At 37.2% G+C, this 15,752-nt stretch overlaps 2 protein-coding genes across 2 annotated transcripts; both read left to right on the plus strand.

Moving 5' to 3' along the window:
* The first annotated feature begins 520 nt into the window (after positions 1-520).
* On the plus strand, positions 521-2,506 carry LOC116122982 (UDP-glycosyltransferase 74F2-like). Its single transcript, XM_031408783.1, has 2 exons — positions 521-1,246; positions 1,499-2,506. The coding sequence occupies exons 1-2, from the start codon at positions 602-604 to the stop codon at positions 2,225-2,227; spliced, it is 1,374 nt and encodes a 457-aa protein (XP_031264643.1). The 5' UTR covers positions 521-601; the 3' UTR covers positions 2,228-2,506.
* A 10,803-nt stretch (positions 2,507-13,309) lies between these two features.
* LOC116122984 (UDP-glycosyltransferase 74E2-like) lies at positions 13,310-15,245 on the plus strand. The gene is made up of 2 exons (XM_031408786.1): positions 13,310-14,365; positions 14,451-15,245. Exons 1-2 carry the CDS (start codon positions 13,736-13,738, stop codon positions 15,171-15,173), a joined length of 1,353 nt encoding a protein of 450 aa, XP_031264646.1. The 5' UTR covers positions 13,310-13,735; the 3' UTR covers positions 15,174-15,245.
* Positions 15,246-15,752: the final 507 nt, after the last annotated feature.

Consider the following 15,752-nt stretch of genomic DNA (forward strand, 5'->3'; position numbering starts at 1 on the left):
ACCACGATTCAAAGTTCAAACTTGTGCTTTGACAAGCAGCTTATTTAATAATTTTATTGAAAGAACTTTGATGCATGACTTGAGTGCACCAAAGTTCAAATAGCTTGCCCATCAAGGCGAACTTAATTGTTAATTAATTAAAATAAACTGTAATATATACTTAATTCCACACAAAATCACACCAAATCTCTTACTTAACACGTTTCAATTGCATGTGCATGTTTGATTTAATTTGAAATATAAAATCCACACGTTTCAATTTAATGAACTCATAGAGTAGTTGAGTTACGCCACAAATTAATCTGGACATTCTGATAAAATACAAAAAATCATAATTAATGCACTTCCTATATTTGAAAAGACAGAAGAGTGGGTACTATATTAAGAAGCTAGAAGCCAAGAGGGGTTAAAAAATGTGCCGCGATATTATCATTGAAGATTCCTTTCACACTGTTTGGCACGCGAACTTGTGCCTCTTTGCCTATCACTTTTCTTCCTATAAAAAGCTTATCCGAATTGATAGGATATTAAGAAATTCAGTGAGCTCTCTAGACTTAGGTTTCTTCAACTTTCTTTTACTCTCAGCTTGAGTGACTACAAAATGGAAGATAGGATCTATAGAGGTCATGTTCTTGTAGTTCCTTATCCAAGCCAAGGTCACATAAACCCAACTCTTCAATTTGCTAAACGTTTGGCCTCCAAGGGGCTCAAAACCACTTATGCCATAACCAATTTCATCTCCAAGACCATGAAGCCTCAGCCCTCCGGCTCTGTGCAATTTGAAACAATTTCCGATGGCTTCGATGAAGGCGGCTTCGCAAAAGCTGAGAGTATCCATGATTATCTCCGAAAGATGGAAGCTGCGGGCTCGAAAACTCTAGCTGAGCTCATTACAAAGTATGAGCAATCCTCGAACCCTATTGATTGTATCGTTTATGACCCTTTTTTGCCTTGGGCTTTCGAGGTCGCCAAGCAGTTTGAATTGCTTGGAGCTGCGTTTTTCACACAAACGTGTGCGGTTAACTATATTTATTATCTTGTTCATAATGGGCTGTTGAAGCTTCCGATTTCTTCGACGCCGGTTTCCATCCCTGGATTGCCGTTGCTTGAGCTTCCGGATATGCCGTCGTTCATTTATGTTGCAGGTCAATATCCAGCTTACTTTGAGATGGTGTTGAACCAGTTCTCCAACACAGATAGAGTTGACTTCATTCTTGTCAATACCTTCTACAAGTTAGAAGATGAGGTTCGTTTTACTATAGCTTTTTACAGTCTCTAGTGCAAGCGAACATATACATTAATCAATTTTTGTCTTTTAGCGTTAATAGAGTGCAACCGCTAAATAATTAACAGAGATTCACATATATTTTGATGTACATATACATATGAAATTCTTTTATATTTGATTGGTCTAACCTAGCAGTAAAAGTTTCTACGTCCGTAACTCAATGTCCACCTAATCTAAGAATTGAAAATAACTTAATTTTACTTGATACAGGTTGTGGATTCAATGCATAAAATTTGTCCACTGCTAACAATCGGTCCAACAATTCCATCTTTCTACTTGGACAATCGCGTCGAAAATGACAAAGATTATGATCTCAATCTCTTCAAACTAGACAAATCCATATGCATCGACTGGCTAAACGCAAAGCCAACAGGATCCGTCGTTTATGTGTCATTCGGCAGCATGGCTAATTTAAGCAACAAGCAAATGGAGGAGCTCGCATGGGGCTTGAAGAACATCAATTTCCATTTCTTGTGGGTGCTTAGAGACTCCGAGGACACGAAACTCCCACAAGGGTACATTGAAGAGACGGCCAACAAGGGTTTGATTGTGAAATGGAGCCCTCAATTGGAAGTGCTTTCAAATAAAGCTTTGGGTTGTTTTCTCTCCCACGGTGGATGGAATTCAACTGTCGAGGCGCTGAGCATGGCGGTGCCGATGGTGGTAATGCCGCAATGGACTGATCAGCCGACGGATGCTAAATTTGTTCAGGATGTTTGGAAGGTGGGAATTAGGGTTAGGGTTGAAGAGAATGGGATTGTGACAAGAGAAGAGATTGAGAAATGTGTACGGGAAGTAATGGAGGGGGAGAGGGCAAGAGAAATGAAAATGAATGCTGAGAAATGGAGGAAGTTGGCCATAGAGGCAGTGAGTGAAGGAGGCACTTCAGATAAAAATATTGATGAATTTGTGTCCAAGCTGAGGAAGAGTAGTCAGTAGTTCATGAAAAAATCTAGAATGCAACGGTGATATATCATGCACACCATCCGCAAGTGAATTTACACTATCTCTGAATTTTTATTTCTGTCATTCTTCACCTTTAAAATTAATTGTAATTGATTACTCGATGTGCATGTACTGTCTTGTAGTACCGCTTCAATAATACTAATGTGATACTATAAACTTGTTCTAGATTAAGTCTTTTAATCTTCTAAATTTTTGGATTGTTTGAATAATTAATTGTGTGCAATGCAGCATGTTATTGTTCATTGAATTTCACTGAATCCATTTTAGTACATTTTTTTTTTTTCTCCCCACAACTAAAAGTCCATTTTTTATTATTTGTTTATGAATAAAAGTTGACCATCTGTTTCTTTGTCAATTTCTGAGATGTATAAATCAACATAGGACCATTCTTTGTCTCTTTTCTCATGTTAGTTGCTCTGCATATGTAAGCAATGATCTAAGAATTTACTTGCTTACAGCTGTTCTTCAATTAATAATTTTAAAATCAATATGGGACAAAAATAGAAACAAATTTGATTGATAATAATATCATATTAATTATGAAGCTTGAAAATTGATGCCTAATTACTTATATTAATATAAAGCTCCAATGTCAAATCGTATTATTCAAGAAGATGCTTCAAATGGGTTGAATTTGAAATTCGGATAAAGTAAAGAAGACAACTATATAGTACAACGAGATTTTCTGAAGAGATCTTGCGAAACATGCTCCTAGATAGTGCATGTCAATCAATGTCAACTGCGGCACTTCCAAGATAGTTAAAATGTCTCGGTTGGTTTCACTTTTCTTCCACTATCTTATTCAACTACCCCATCATAAAAAATAAAAATTAAAAATATATTTTGTTTTAATATTCTTCCAAGTTGAATTATATTCTATTCAATTCAAAACATTATAAGTCCATTTAGTTTATTATTTCATACCCTACTCCCAATTATATTCTCAAAATAACTCTTTGTTTCATTATTTAGGAAATACTATTATATTTTATTCAATTACTTTTAATCCCCTTAAGTTTATTAATTTAATTAAAAACTCCCATAAAAAAGTTTAAAAATTAACAAAAACACCTCTATCCACCCATAGTTGCCAGATTCCGGTAACGACCATCAATGGTAGCCAAAATCTATCACAACGGTATACAAACAACCTGAACTGGTCGATAATTCACCGATCTGACCGTCAGCGATGGCCAGATCTGACCTTTTGCAGCCGTCAACGGCCAGATCTAGCCGTAGATCTGGTCTTTTCCGGCCAGATTGACGCACGACCTGCCAGATCTGACCAGTCTGGGTCGTAACGTTAGATTCCTATTAGATTTCGACGATGGTGGCTGAAATCTAACACTATGGGTGGGTGGGGGTGTTTTTGTCATTTTACAAAATTATTATATATTGGGGTGTTAGTTAAATTGGCAAACCTAGTGGGTTTTTTTGTTAATTTTTAAATTTTACCTCGTAATAATCACCCTACTCAACTACCCAATACTATTTCCAAAATCATATCCAAAATAACAAACCAAACGGACCCACAAATTAACAAAAATATCCTCATCCACCCAACTATTGTCGACAACTTGCCACTATCGCCAGATGGTGGCTGAATGTCGTCGGAATGACACAGGACCAACTGAATCTAGTCGGTCATGCGTTGATATGGCCGTTTCTGGTAAGACCTACGGCCAAAGATCTAGTTGTTGATGACTACCATATCTTGGCTGTCAACGGTCAGATCTGTGGCCGTAAATCTAGTCGTTTTCGGCCAGATCAGCGCACGACCAGCTAGATCCAGTCGATCGTACGCTATTTCGACAAATTCTAACTATCTTTTGGCAGTGGTGGCTGGCTGGCGACAATAGTTGGGTGAGTGGGGTGTTTTTGTTAATTCATAAACTTTTATTATGGGGGTGTTTAATAGATTAACAAACCTATGGGGTTAAAAACAGTTTAAATATTTTCAGAAAATATTTTCAAAAAATGTACCAAAAACATTATCAGAATACTATCCTATTTTCCAAAAATCATATTCAAAATATAATACTATCCTAAATACTTAAACAAACAAAGCCTCAATCTTTATAGTCTTGATTTAACTTTCTTGTTCCCTCAAGAATGGTAGCTACCATTCTATAAACCTTTTTCTCTTCTTTGGTCTCTTTTTTCTTCCAAAAAGAAAGATGAATACTTATTAATTTGAGTTATTTGCTAAGCCAAATTAGCTAGGTCTTAATTGCAACACTGTTTCAAAGTTAAGAGTTAAAGACTTTTTCCCACCCAATTAATGATTTAATGATATTTTTCCACCCACAGACTTTTAAAATATTATTTTACTTTTCAAATTTATATTCCAATGACGAACAGAGAACAAACTCGGTTCATGCTTGACGTAAAACATCAAGCAGATGAATTCAAACGGCCTACATGTAAAGCCCAAATATCCTAAATGAGCATGCCCTATTCAAACGGCCATAATTTTTTATTTGGAAGGAGTTTTGGGGCCTTCAAGATATCAACGGAAAGCTCTTTTCGAGCCCGACAACCTTCTAACTAGTTTTAACTAATTGGAGGTCGTTTTTTAGGTCAAAATGTACCATTTTGGAGTATTTCGGAGTTGTTAAAGCATTTTTTCCTATTTAATTTAGGGTTTTCTTACTTTAATTAATTTTTATTTTGTTTCCTTTTGTTATTAGGAGTCTTGTTAGGGTTGGTTGTCTCCCTATATAAACTTATTTTTTTTGTTTTGGATGGTACTCAAGGAATTATTCAGATTTTATTTCAAATTTTAAGGTTTAAGTTTCTATGATTGAGACTTGTTATTAGTTCTAAAGGTATAGTTGAATGCTAGCCTTGTTTTATTACGCTAACTCGTTGCGTCAAAACTGTTGGGGCTTTTGAAAATGGGAGGCTGGTGATTCTTTTGGTGGTGGAAAGTTGGATTTTAGTGATTGAGATTTATCGGAATATGACTTGGGAGAGGCGGTTACGCAAACCCTAATCGCTCTATTGCTGGTGATTGGCGAGGTTGGCAGAAATAGTATTTGAGGGTTTTGATGAGTGATGACCAAGAAAGAAAATTGTAGTAGATCGCAACGATGTCAAAATTGAAAACATAATATAAATTTGGGTAGTAAAATGATATTTTAAAAGTCTATGGGAGAGAAAGTTTCATTAATCCATTATTTGGGTGGGAAAAAGTCATTTACTCCAAAGTTAATATAAGACTCTTATGTGATGGAATTTGTATAAGGACTATCCCTTACCCCTTACCTCCCTAAGGGTTTAGTTTAAGTCATTCACACCCCAATGAGAAATTGGCCTTGACCTCTGCTCACATTCTAAGAATTATCCAAATTCGAAGAATGATCCAATACCTCGCTTTTTAGCAGTTAGTTGATGGACTCTGTTGTCTAGTGTAATTTATTACACTAGTTAACATAACTAAGGCTTATGGGGAGAGAGGTAATCAGGTATTAGATAGTTCTTTAAATGTGAAGAAAGGTGATGACTAATTTTTTATACTTTTGATGTATGAGTAACTAGAACTAAAACCTCAGGGAGGTGTGGGATAATAGTCCTTTGTTGTAAAATTTGTTTTTTTTAGATCGTATTCAGGTGTATGTATAGACTTGGTAAAATGGGTCTATATTCAAGGGTAGACCCGTATTCGTCAAAATAATATAAGGTATGGATCTACCATTTTGGATGTATTTTTATTTTATCCGTACCCGATCCCGGCGCATTTTTTTTTTCCTATCAATTGGGTATATCCACGGACCAATGTTCTGAAAACCGGACTAGACCGCTCGGTCGGACCGGTTCGACCAGCAACTGACGGCAAATCCGGTCCAGTATATATTAAAAATTGCTATTTTGATTTAAACCAAATTGGACTGCGGTTGGACCGCCAGAATAGTGTCGAATCGCGGTCCAAACCCCGCTGGATTCCGGAATCTTTCGACGGAGAAAACACCCCCATTCGACAGACGACATCTCCACGACAAACCCATTCATTTTCAGTCGTCGTCATCCAGCCTTTGTCGATCGCTGTCCACCTAAAGTTTACGCGACGTCAGATTTCTTTTCTTGATTCCAGCGAGTTCCGACGCCCACGGAACTCCCTAGCACCACCATTAGAGTCGTCAGCACCTACACATCAAAAGCCCCAAGATTCTAGCTTCGATTGGCCATCGATCGTCGATGCTCCCACCACTCACTAGAATCTTCGCGTGATAGGATTGTTTTAAATAGATTTCAAACCTTAAGGGAGTATTATAGGGGTGTTTTTGATGAATTTTAAACCTTTAGGGACTAAATAAATTTTATAAATTACGGTCCAACCGACCGATCTAACTGGTCAAACTGGTAACCGGACCCTTAAACGAGTCATTGTCCGGTCCAATTTTCAGAACATTGCCGCATACCACGGTATCAGTAATAAAAAAAATACAAAATAAACCTCAATTCTTTTCGACATCTCAAGTCACCCGAAACTTCTCCATCACACTTTTCCATCATTCTCTCCAACATCTCAATTCCTCATTTGATTCATTCTCTTCGACATCCAAGACCCTAAAAAAAGGATGACAACGTCAACAAAGAGAGGCAAGATTTTCAGTCTTCGAGCATGTGGTCAACTAGCAGTTCGTACCTAAACGGTACCAATATTTGATAACCTGTAAAAAATTATTGATTTTTTTTTTTTTTTTTGGGAATTTCTAAAAATATTTGAGAGTTGAGTAGTGGTGGATTTTGGGGTTTTATAGGGTAGTTTATTGTTTGATTGGTGGTGCTTTTGGGTTTTCTGTTCTGAGTACGAATTGTTTAGAGAAGATTGAAGATATGGGCAATGATGGCTTTCTGGGCTAGGATTTATTGCTCGTTTTGAAGAAGACGAAAAAATTAAAGAAGAAGAAGAAGATGGGTGTATGGTAGGATGTATTGCTGGTTTTGAAGAAGATGAAACAATTAAAGAAGAAGAAGAAGATGAGTGGGTTAGGATGTATTGCTGGTTTTGAAGAAGATGAAAAAAATGCATTGTGATGTATTTTTACATGCTTGCTGGTTTTAAATGGATGAGAACTTGAGTTGGTTGTGAAGGTGAATTGAATTGAATTTGGAGTATTTGATCGTGGGGATATAACTGTACAAAATAAAAACTGCAAAAATTGTGGGAGTGTAACTGTCAAAAGTGAAAATTGGAATGAACAATACGGACACTTGCAGGTGCATACAGGCTAGAGTCTGAGTCTAAAACCATTTAGAACCAACCCATTTTAGGTCCGTATCTGTTGGGCCTGTACCCGGCCCACTCGCCGTCCAACTGTATCCGCATAGGTTAGGGTCTGAGTCTAAAACCATTTAGAATCAACCCGTTTTAGGCCCGTTTTTGTTGGGCCCGTACCCAGCCCATTAGTCCGTTTTACTAGGTCTATGTATGCATGCATATGATCTATTTTATTTTCTTTAATTTGTATTTGAAATCTTTATTACGAATTGAGTCCCTTTACGTCTCCTAGTTAGGTGCATTTTCTCTTTCTTACAAATGACTTTTCCTCACTCTGACGAGGTCCCTTAATTTTGATTACTTAAGCAATGATGTAAGTCAAAGTTTTATATACCTTCAAATTTATACATTAGCAAAGCCATCAATTTTTTTTTTATTTTTTTGGTCTAAACTAGCCATAGAATCCTTTCTTCTGGTCGGGAACTTGTCCCCTTAATAGTGGTCAAATTACCTCATTTTTCTAATGGAACATAATAGTGGGTGGGAAAGTATCGTTCTGAAACTTAATGGGTGGGAAAGTGTCATTTGCCAAATCTTTTGGTGGGAAAATGTCGTTCTCCCTAATTATGAAGCTTGAAAATTGATGCCTAATTACTTATATTAATATAAAGCTCCAATTTCAAATCTTATTATTCAAGGTGCTTCAACTGGGTTGAATTTGAAATTCGGATACCGAAAAGAAGACAACTATATAGTACAATAAGATTTTCTGAAGAGATGTTGCGGAAAAATGCTCCTAGATAGTGCATGTCAATCGATGTCAACTATGGCACTTTCAATATTAATAAAATGTCTCGGTTCGTTTCACCTCTTTCCTACTATCTTATTTGACTATCCATCATAAAAAATGAAAAATACATTTTGTTTTAATATTATTCAGAGTTCAATACTATTCTATTCAATTCAAAACATTATAAATTAATAAAAATATCTTCACTCATCCAACTATTGTCGACAGCCTACTACTATCGTCAAATGATAACCGAAAGTCGTCAGAATGACACACAATCAGTGGGATTTGGACGGTCATGCATCGATATTGTCGTTTCCGAAAAAATCTACAACCAAAGATCTAGTTGTTGATGATGTTGGAGTTGTCGACTACTTCAGCATTAATGGGTAACGGAGACACACTCGGGGGTCCCGCTGACCGGTCAGCGGGCGGGTGCCCCGCTCCCCGGTGAGCGGGCGGGGGTCGCGGGGGCAGCGCCCCCGAGCCTGTAGGCGGTTTTGGGCTTTTCCATGTATAACCGCTGTATGATTCCTTTTAAGTTATTAATTCCTTTTTTGGTTGAGCTTAGGAATAGGAATTCTTGTAAAACTAGGTTTAATCTCTTAAACCTAGTATATAAACATACTTTTCTCTTGTTATGTGTGTGAGATCAATTCATTCATTGTAAACGAGAGAGGTGAGGCATATTGCAATAATATTGACTCAGCTGGACGTAGCCTACATTGGGTGAACCAAGGTAAATAGCGCGTATTACGTTCTTTGTTTACTGTTTGTTTTGTTTAACTATTATTATTTTGTTCCTGTTGCTTCTCTATTTTCGTTCAGATGACTGTCATATCTTGGCCATCAACAGTTAGATTTCTGACTGTAAATCTGGCCGTTTTCGACCAAATCCACAGTGGATCTGGCCAAAAAATGTCAAATTGATGCACGATTGACTAAATCCAGTCGATTGTGCACTATTTCGACGAATTGTAACTACCTTTTGGTGGTGGTGGCCGACTGCCAACAATAGTTGGGTGAGGGGTGTTTTTGTCAATTTATAAACTTTTATTGTGAGGGTGTTTAGTTATATATTAACAAACCTATGCGGTTAAAAAATAGTCTAAATAATTTCAGAAAATATTTTCTAAAAATGTATCAAAAACATTATCAAAATCTTATCCTATTTTCCAAAAATCTTATTCAGAATATAATATTATCCTAAATACTTAAACAAACGGAGCCTCAATCTTTATAGTCTTAATTTAACTTTCTTGTTCCCTCAAGAACCGTAGCTACCATTCTATAAACCTTTTTCTCTTCTTTGGTCTCTTTTTTCTTCCAAAAAGAAAATGAATACACTTCAATAATAAATTAATTGGAGTTGTTTGCTAAGCCAAATTAGCTAGGTCTTAATTGCAACACCATTTCAAAGTTAAGGGTTAAAGACTTTTTTCCACCCAATTAATGGTTTAATGACATGTTTCCACCCACATACCATTTTACTTCCCAAATTTATGTTCTGACGATGAACAGAGAACAAACTCAGTTCAGGCTTGACGTAGAACATCCAACAGATGAATTCCTAGAGTGGGTTGAGCATCAGAAGCCCATATGTAAAGCCCAAAAGTCCTAAATAAGCATGCTCTATTCAAACAACCATACACTTTTGATTTGGAAAGAGTTTTGGGGCCCATAAGATATCAACGGAACACTATTTTCAAGCTCGACAACCTCGTAACCAGCTTCAACTAGTTGGAGGTCGTTTTTAAGGTCAAAATGTACCATTTGGAGTATTTTGGGGTTGTTTTAGTTTTTTACGCATTTTTTCCTATTTTATTTAGGGTTTTCTTGTTTTAATTAATTTATATTTTGTTTCCTTTTATTATTAGGAGTCTTGTTAGGGTTGATTGTCACCCTATATAAACATTTTTTTTTTTTGGATGGTACTCAAGGAATTATTCAGATTTTATTTTAGATTTTAAGGTTTAGTTTCTATAATTGAGACTTGTTATTAGTTCTAAAGGTGTAGTCGAATGTTAGCCTTGTTTTATTACGCTAACTCTCTGCATCAAGGCTGTTGGGGCTTTTGAAAATGGGAGGCCAGTGATTCTTTTGGTGGTGGAAGATTGAATTTTAGTGATTGAGATTTATCGGAATATGACTTGGAAGGGCGGTTGCATAAACCCTAATCGCTGAATTGCTGGTATTGGCAAGGTTGGCGGGAATAGGATTTGAGGTGTTTTGGTGAGTGATGACCGAGAAAGAAAATTGTGTTGGTGTGGGATCGCAACGATGTCGAAATTGAAAATGGAATATAAATTTGGATAGTAAAGTAGTATTTTAAAAGTCTATGGGAGATAAAGTGTCATTAATCCAGTTTTTGCGTGGAAAAAAGCCGTTTACTCCAAAGTTAATAGAAGACTCATATGTGATGAAATTTGTATAAGGACTAAGGGTTCAGCTTAAGTCATTCACACCCCAATGAAAAATTGGCCTTGACCTCTCCTCATATGCGAAGAATTATCCGATACCTCCCTTTTTAGCAGTTACTTGATGGATTATGTTATCTAGTGTATTTTATTACACTAGTTAACATAAATTTGTTAACTAACAGCTATGGGGAGAGAGTTATTAGATAGTTCTTTAAATATGAAGGAAGGTCATGACTAATTTTTTATACCTTTGAGGTATGAGTCAATGTTCCGAAAACCAGACCGGACTATGACCCATTCAAGGGTCCGGTTTCTGGTTTGACTGGTTTGACCAGTTGGATCGGCTGGTTGGACCGTTTTCTATAAAATTACAATTTAGTCCCTGAATGTTTGAAATTCATCAAAAACACCCCTACAAAACTTCCTTAAGGTTTGAAATCTATCCAAAACACCCCTATCACGCAAGAGACTGGTGATGGTGGCGGCAGCGACGATCGACGGCCAATCGAGGCTTGCAATCATGGGGCTTTTGAAGTATACGTGCCGGCGAATCTGATGGTGATGCTAGGGAGTTCCATTGGCGCTGGAAATCGCCGGAATCAATAAAAGAAGTCCAACGGTCGCGTGAAGTTCAGGTGGACGGCGAGCGACGATGGCTGGATGACTGCCACTGAAAATTGCAGGGTTTTGTAGTGGAGATGCTGTCAAGTCTAATGACGGTGTTTTCTCCCTTGATCGGTGCCGGAATCCAGTGGGATTCAGTTGCGATTGGACCGCGATTCGACACTATCCTGGCGGTCCAACCGCGGTCCAATCCGGTTTAAATGCAATTAACGGTTTTTGAAGTATTTTGGATCGGAAATGTCGTCGGTTACCGGTCGAACCGGTCCGACCGGGTGGTCCGGTCCGGTTTTCAGAACATTGGTATGAGTAACTAAAACTAAAACCTTAGGGGAGGTGTGGATAATAGCCCTTTGTTGTATGATTTGTTTTTTCTAGTTCGTATTCAGGTGTATGTATACGCTTGGTAAAACGGGTCCATATCCAGGGGTGAACCCTATTCGTCAAAATATTATAGGGTATGGGTCTACTATTTTAGACCTGTTTTTATTTTATCCGTACCCGATCCCCCCTTTTTCTTTCCTTTTTCGGGTGGGCCGGGTATACCCACGGACCACGGTACCACATTTAAAAAAAAAAAAAAAAAAAAAATTAACCTTAATTCTGTTCTACATTTCAAGACCTTAAACTTCTCCATCCATCATTCTCTTCGACATCTCAATTCCTCATTCTCTTCGACATCTCAAGACCCTAAAAAAGGTTGACAACTGACAACGTCAACAAAGAGAGGCAAGATTTTCAGTCTTCAAGCATGTGGTCAACTAGCAGTTCGTACTTAAACGGTAACAATATTAGATAAGCTGTAAAAAATTATTTATTTATTTATNTTAATTCTGTTCTACATTTCAAGACCTTAAACTTCTCCATCCATCATTCTCTTCGACATCTCAATTCCTCATTCTCTTCGACATCTCAAGACCCTAAAAAAGGCTGACAACTGACAACGTCAACAAAGAGAGGCAAGATTTTCAGTCTTCAAGCATGTGGTCAACTAGCAGTTCGTACTTAAACGGTAACAATATTAGATAAGCTGTAAAAAATTATTTATTTATTTATTTTTTTGGTGGGACATTCTTAAAATATTTGAGAGTTGGGTAGTGGTGGATTTTGGGGTTTTATATGGTAGTTTATTGTTTGATTGGTAGTACTTTTGGGTTTGCTGTTCTGAGTACGGATTGTTTAGAGAAGATTGAAGATATGGGCGATGATGGCTTTCTGGGCTAGGATGTATTGCTGGTTTTGAAGAAGATGAAAAAAAAATTAAAGAAGAAGAAGAAGATGGGTGTATGGTAGGATGTATCGTTGGTTTTGAAGAAGATGAAAAAATTAAAGAAGAAGAAGAAGATGGGTGGATAGGATGTATTTCTGGTTTTGAAGACGATGAAAAAAATGCATTGTGATGTATTTTTACATGCTTGCTGGTTTTAAATGGATGAGAACTTGAGTTGGTTGTGAAGGGGAATTGAATTGAATTTGGAGTACTTGATTGCAGGGATGTAACTGTACAAAATAAAAACCGCAAAAATTGTGGGAGTGTAACTGTGAAAAGTGAAAATCGGAATGAACAGTACGGGCACTTGCAGGTCTATCCGTACCCGCATAGGTAAGGGTCTGAGTCTAAAACCATGTAGAGCCAACCCATTTTAGGCCCGTATCTGTTGGGCTCCTACCGGGCTCACTCGCCATCCACTCGTACCACACAGGTTAAGGTCTGAGTCTAAAACCATTTAGAAGCAACACATTTTAGGCCCGTATTTGTTGGGTCCGTACCCGGCCCACTCGTCCGTTTTACAGTTCTATGTATGTGTGCATATGATTATTTTATTTTCTTTAATTTGTATTTGAAATCTTTATTACAAATTGAGTCCCTTTACGTCTCCTAGTTAGGTGCATTTCCTCTTTCTTACAAATGACTTTTCCTTTCTCTGACGAGGTTCCTTAATTTTGATTTCTTAAGCAATGATGTAAATCTAAGTTTTATATACCTTCAAATTTATACATTAGCAACGCCATCAATTTTTATTTTTTATTTTTTATGTCTCCATCATTTATTAATTTTGGCGTGAATCCTTTCTTCTGGTCGGGAACTTGTCCCCTTAATAGTGGTCAAATTACCTCATTTTTCGCAAAAGTTGACTGCAAAAAGGAGTAGAAATTTCCTTCTTATGGCCAAAATATGCATATGGTCTTTTTCCTTTTTGATTTTTCCTCGAGACACAAGAAATCTTGTATGACAAAGTAAGAGCCATCACATAAGGCATATAAATTAAATTGTCTTCAGGATGATGTGCACTTTGTCGTTAGTTTTGACCTTATCTCTTCTATTCAATTAATTCATCACGTGATAAAAATATTCCTCCACCAGTTGTCTCTTTAAATGTGTGTATGGCTAATGCATTTTCTATGTGAAGGAGCTAGAGCTTTGAATGAAAATGGCAATGGAAACTCGAATCCTTGTAATCCCTTTCCCAATCCAAGGTCATCTGAACCCGATGCTCCAATTATCCAAACGTTTAGTCTCAAAAGGCCTCAAAGTAACACTAGTTTCTACCAATTCATCTCTCAAACCCAACAACATTATTTCCTCCATCGATTTTGAGTTCATTAATGACGGTTTCGACGCAGAACTAAACCCAGAAACCTTTGATGAATACATTAAATGTTTCAAAGTTGTTTTTCCTCAAAACCTTGCCAAGTTTATGGAAAGCCGCAAAAGCTTGGGGTTTCCTTTTAAGTTTGTCGTCTATGACTCAGGCATGCCATGGATGTTAGATGTGGCAAGAGATTTGGGCATGGATGGAGCTCCATTTTTCACTCAATCTTGTGCAGTTAATGCAGTTTACTATCATTTGGATCAAGGGACATTGAAAGTTCCTTCTGAAGGGTGTTCGGTAGCGTTGCCTTCGATGCCATTGCTAGGGAGTGATGATCTTCCGACGCTTGTTTATGAAACTGACTCTCGACAGTCTCTGCGCGAATTGATTGTGAATCAAATGTTGAATATTCATGAACCCAATTGGATCTTGTGTAACACTTTCGATAAGCTGGAGGAAGAGGTAATTAGAAGTACTTCCCGTTATGCGTTTCTATTGATATTTTTTCCTGATACGAGCTTTTATCTGAAAAAATAATTTCTTTCAGGTTGTGAACTGGATGAAAATTCAATGTCAAATAAAGGCAGTTGGACCAACGGTTCCATCAAAATACATGGACAAGAGATTGGAGAATGACAATGACTATGGCCTCAGCCTTTTCAAACCATACAGCGAGACTTGCAAGACATGGCTAGACTCAAAGGCAATCAACTCTGTCGTTTATGTGTCGTTCGGAAGCTTGGCGGCCGTAGGAGAAGAGCAGATGGAAGAAATAGCATGGGGGCTGAGGAGAAGCAACAGCTTCTTCTTGTGGGTAGTGAGGGAATCCGAATCCCAAAAGCTTCCGAAAAATTTCTCCGAGGAAACATCCGATAAAGGTTTGGTTGTGAGTTGGAGTCCTCAACTTGAAGTTCTGGCTCACAAGTCAGTGGGTTGTTTCATGACACATTGTGGGTGGAACTCAACGCTCGAGGCGCTGAGCTTGGGGGTGCCAATGGTGGCAATACCTCAATGGACAGATCAAACGACAAATGCTAAGTATGTTGAAGATGTGTGGCAGATTGGGGTTAGAGTAAAAGTTAATGAAAAAGGAATTGTCACAAGAGAGGAGATTGAGGTTTGTATAAGGGAAGTCATGGAAGGAGGGAGATCAAAGGATTTCAGAAGGAATTCGGAGAAGTGGAAGGAATTGGCAAAAGAGGCAGTAGATGAAGGTGGAAGCTCTGATAAGAACTTGGAAGAATTTGTAGCTGCAATTGTTTCCACCTGATGGATGCTAATGTAAATTTGTGAATCTTAGTGATTCTTTTGTGTAATGAATTTTTATGTCTTGTTCCTAGAAGTATGTGATTTGATAAGTTAACTTGCAGCCTTCTAAATTAGCATATAGGAATTCATCATGAGTTGGCAAGAGTATTTGATCGTTTTCTTCTTCCAAGTGATCTCTCGTACAAAGATCACTTGGAAGAAGGAAACAATCAAATACTCTTTAAAATTTAATTGTAATTTCATCAATAATTTAATCATATTTCTATTTTCCAAATTGCATAAACATAAATCAGAATATCCCAAACTTAATGAATTTTCACTATTTAAGAAAAGAATAATACATACCTAATCCATGAGTAATCTCTTCATAGAATTGTAAAAGAAGACACTGTATCTCTCCTTTTATTCTTTTACTGTAATTGTTTATTTTTTTTTTTTTTTTTATAGATAAAGAAAACTAACTTAAGGAATAGTTAGGAATATGAATGGTTTTTCTTCCTTTGTATATAAGCAATGATGTTAGAATTTTATATTTTACCATAGGATCAATTGTTCTACCCCAGATAGGCCTTCAATATTG

Source organism: Pistacia vera, unplaced genomic scaffold (assembly GCF_008641045.1).
Source record: "Pistacia vera cultivar Batoury unplaced genomic scaffold, PisVer_v2 Contig139, whole genome shotgun sequence".
Lineage (NCBI taxonomy): Eukaryota > Viridiplantae > Streptophyta > Magnoliopsida > Sapindales > Anacardiaceae > Pistacia > Pistacia vera.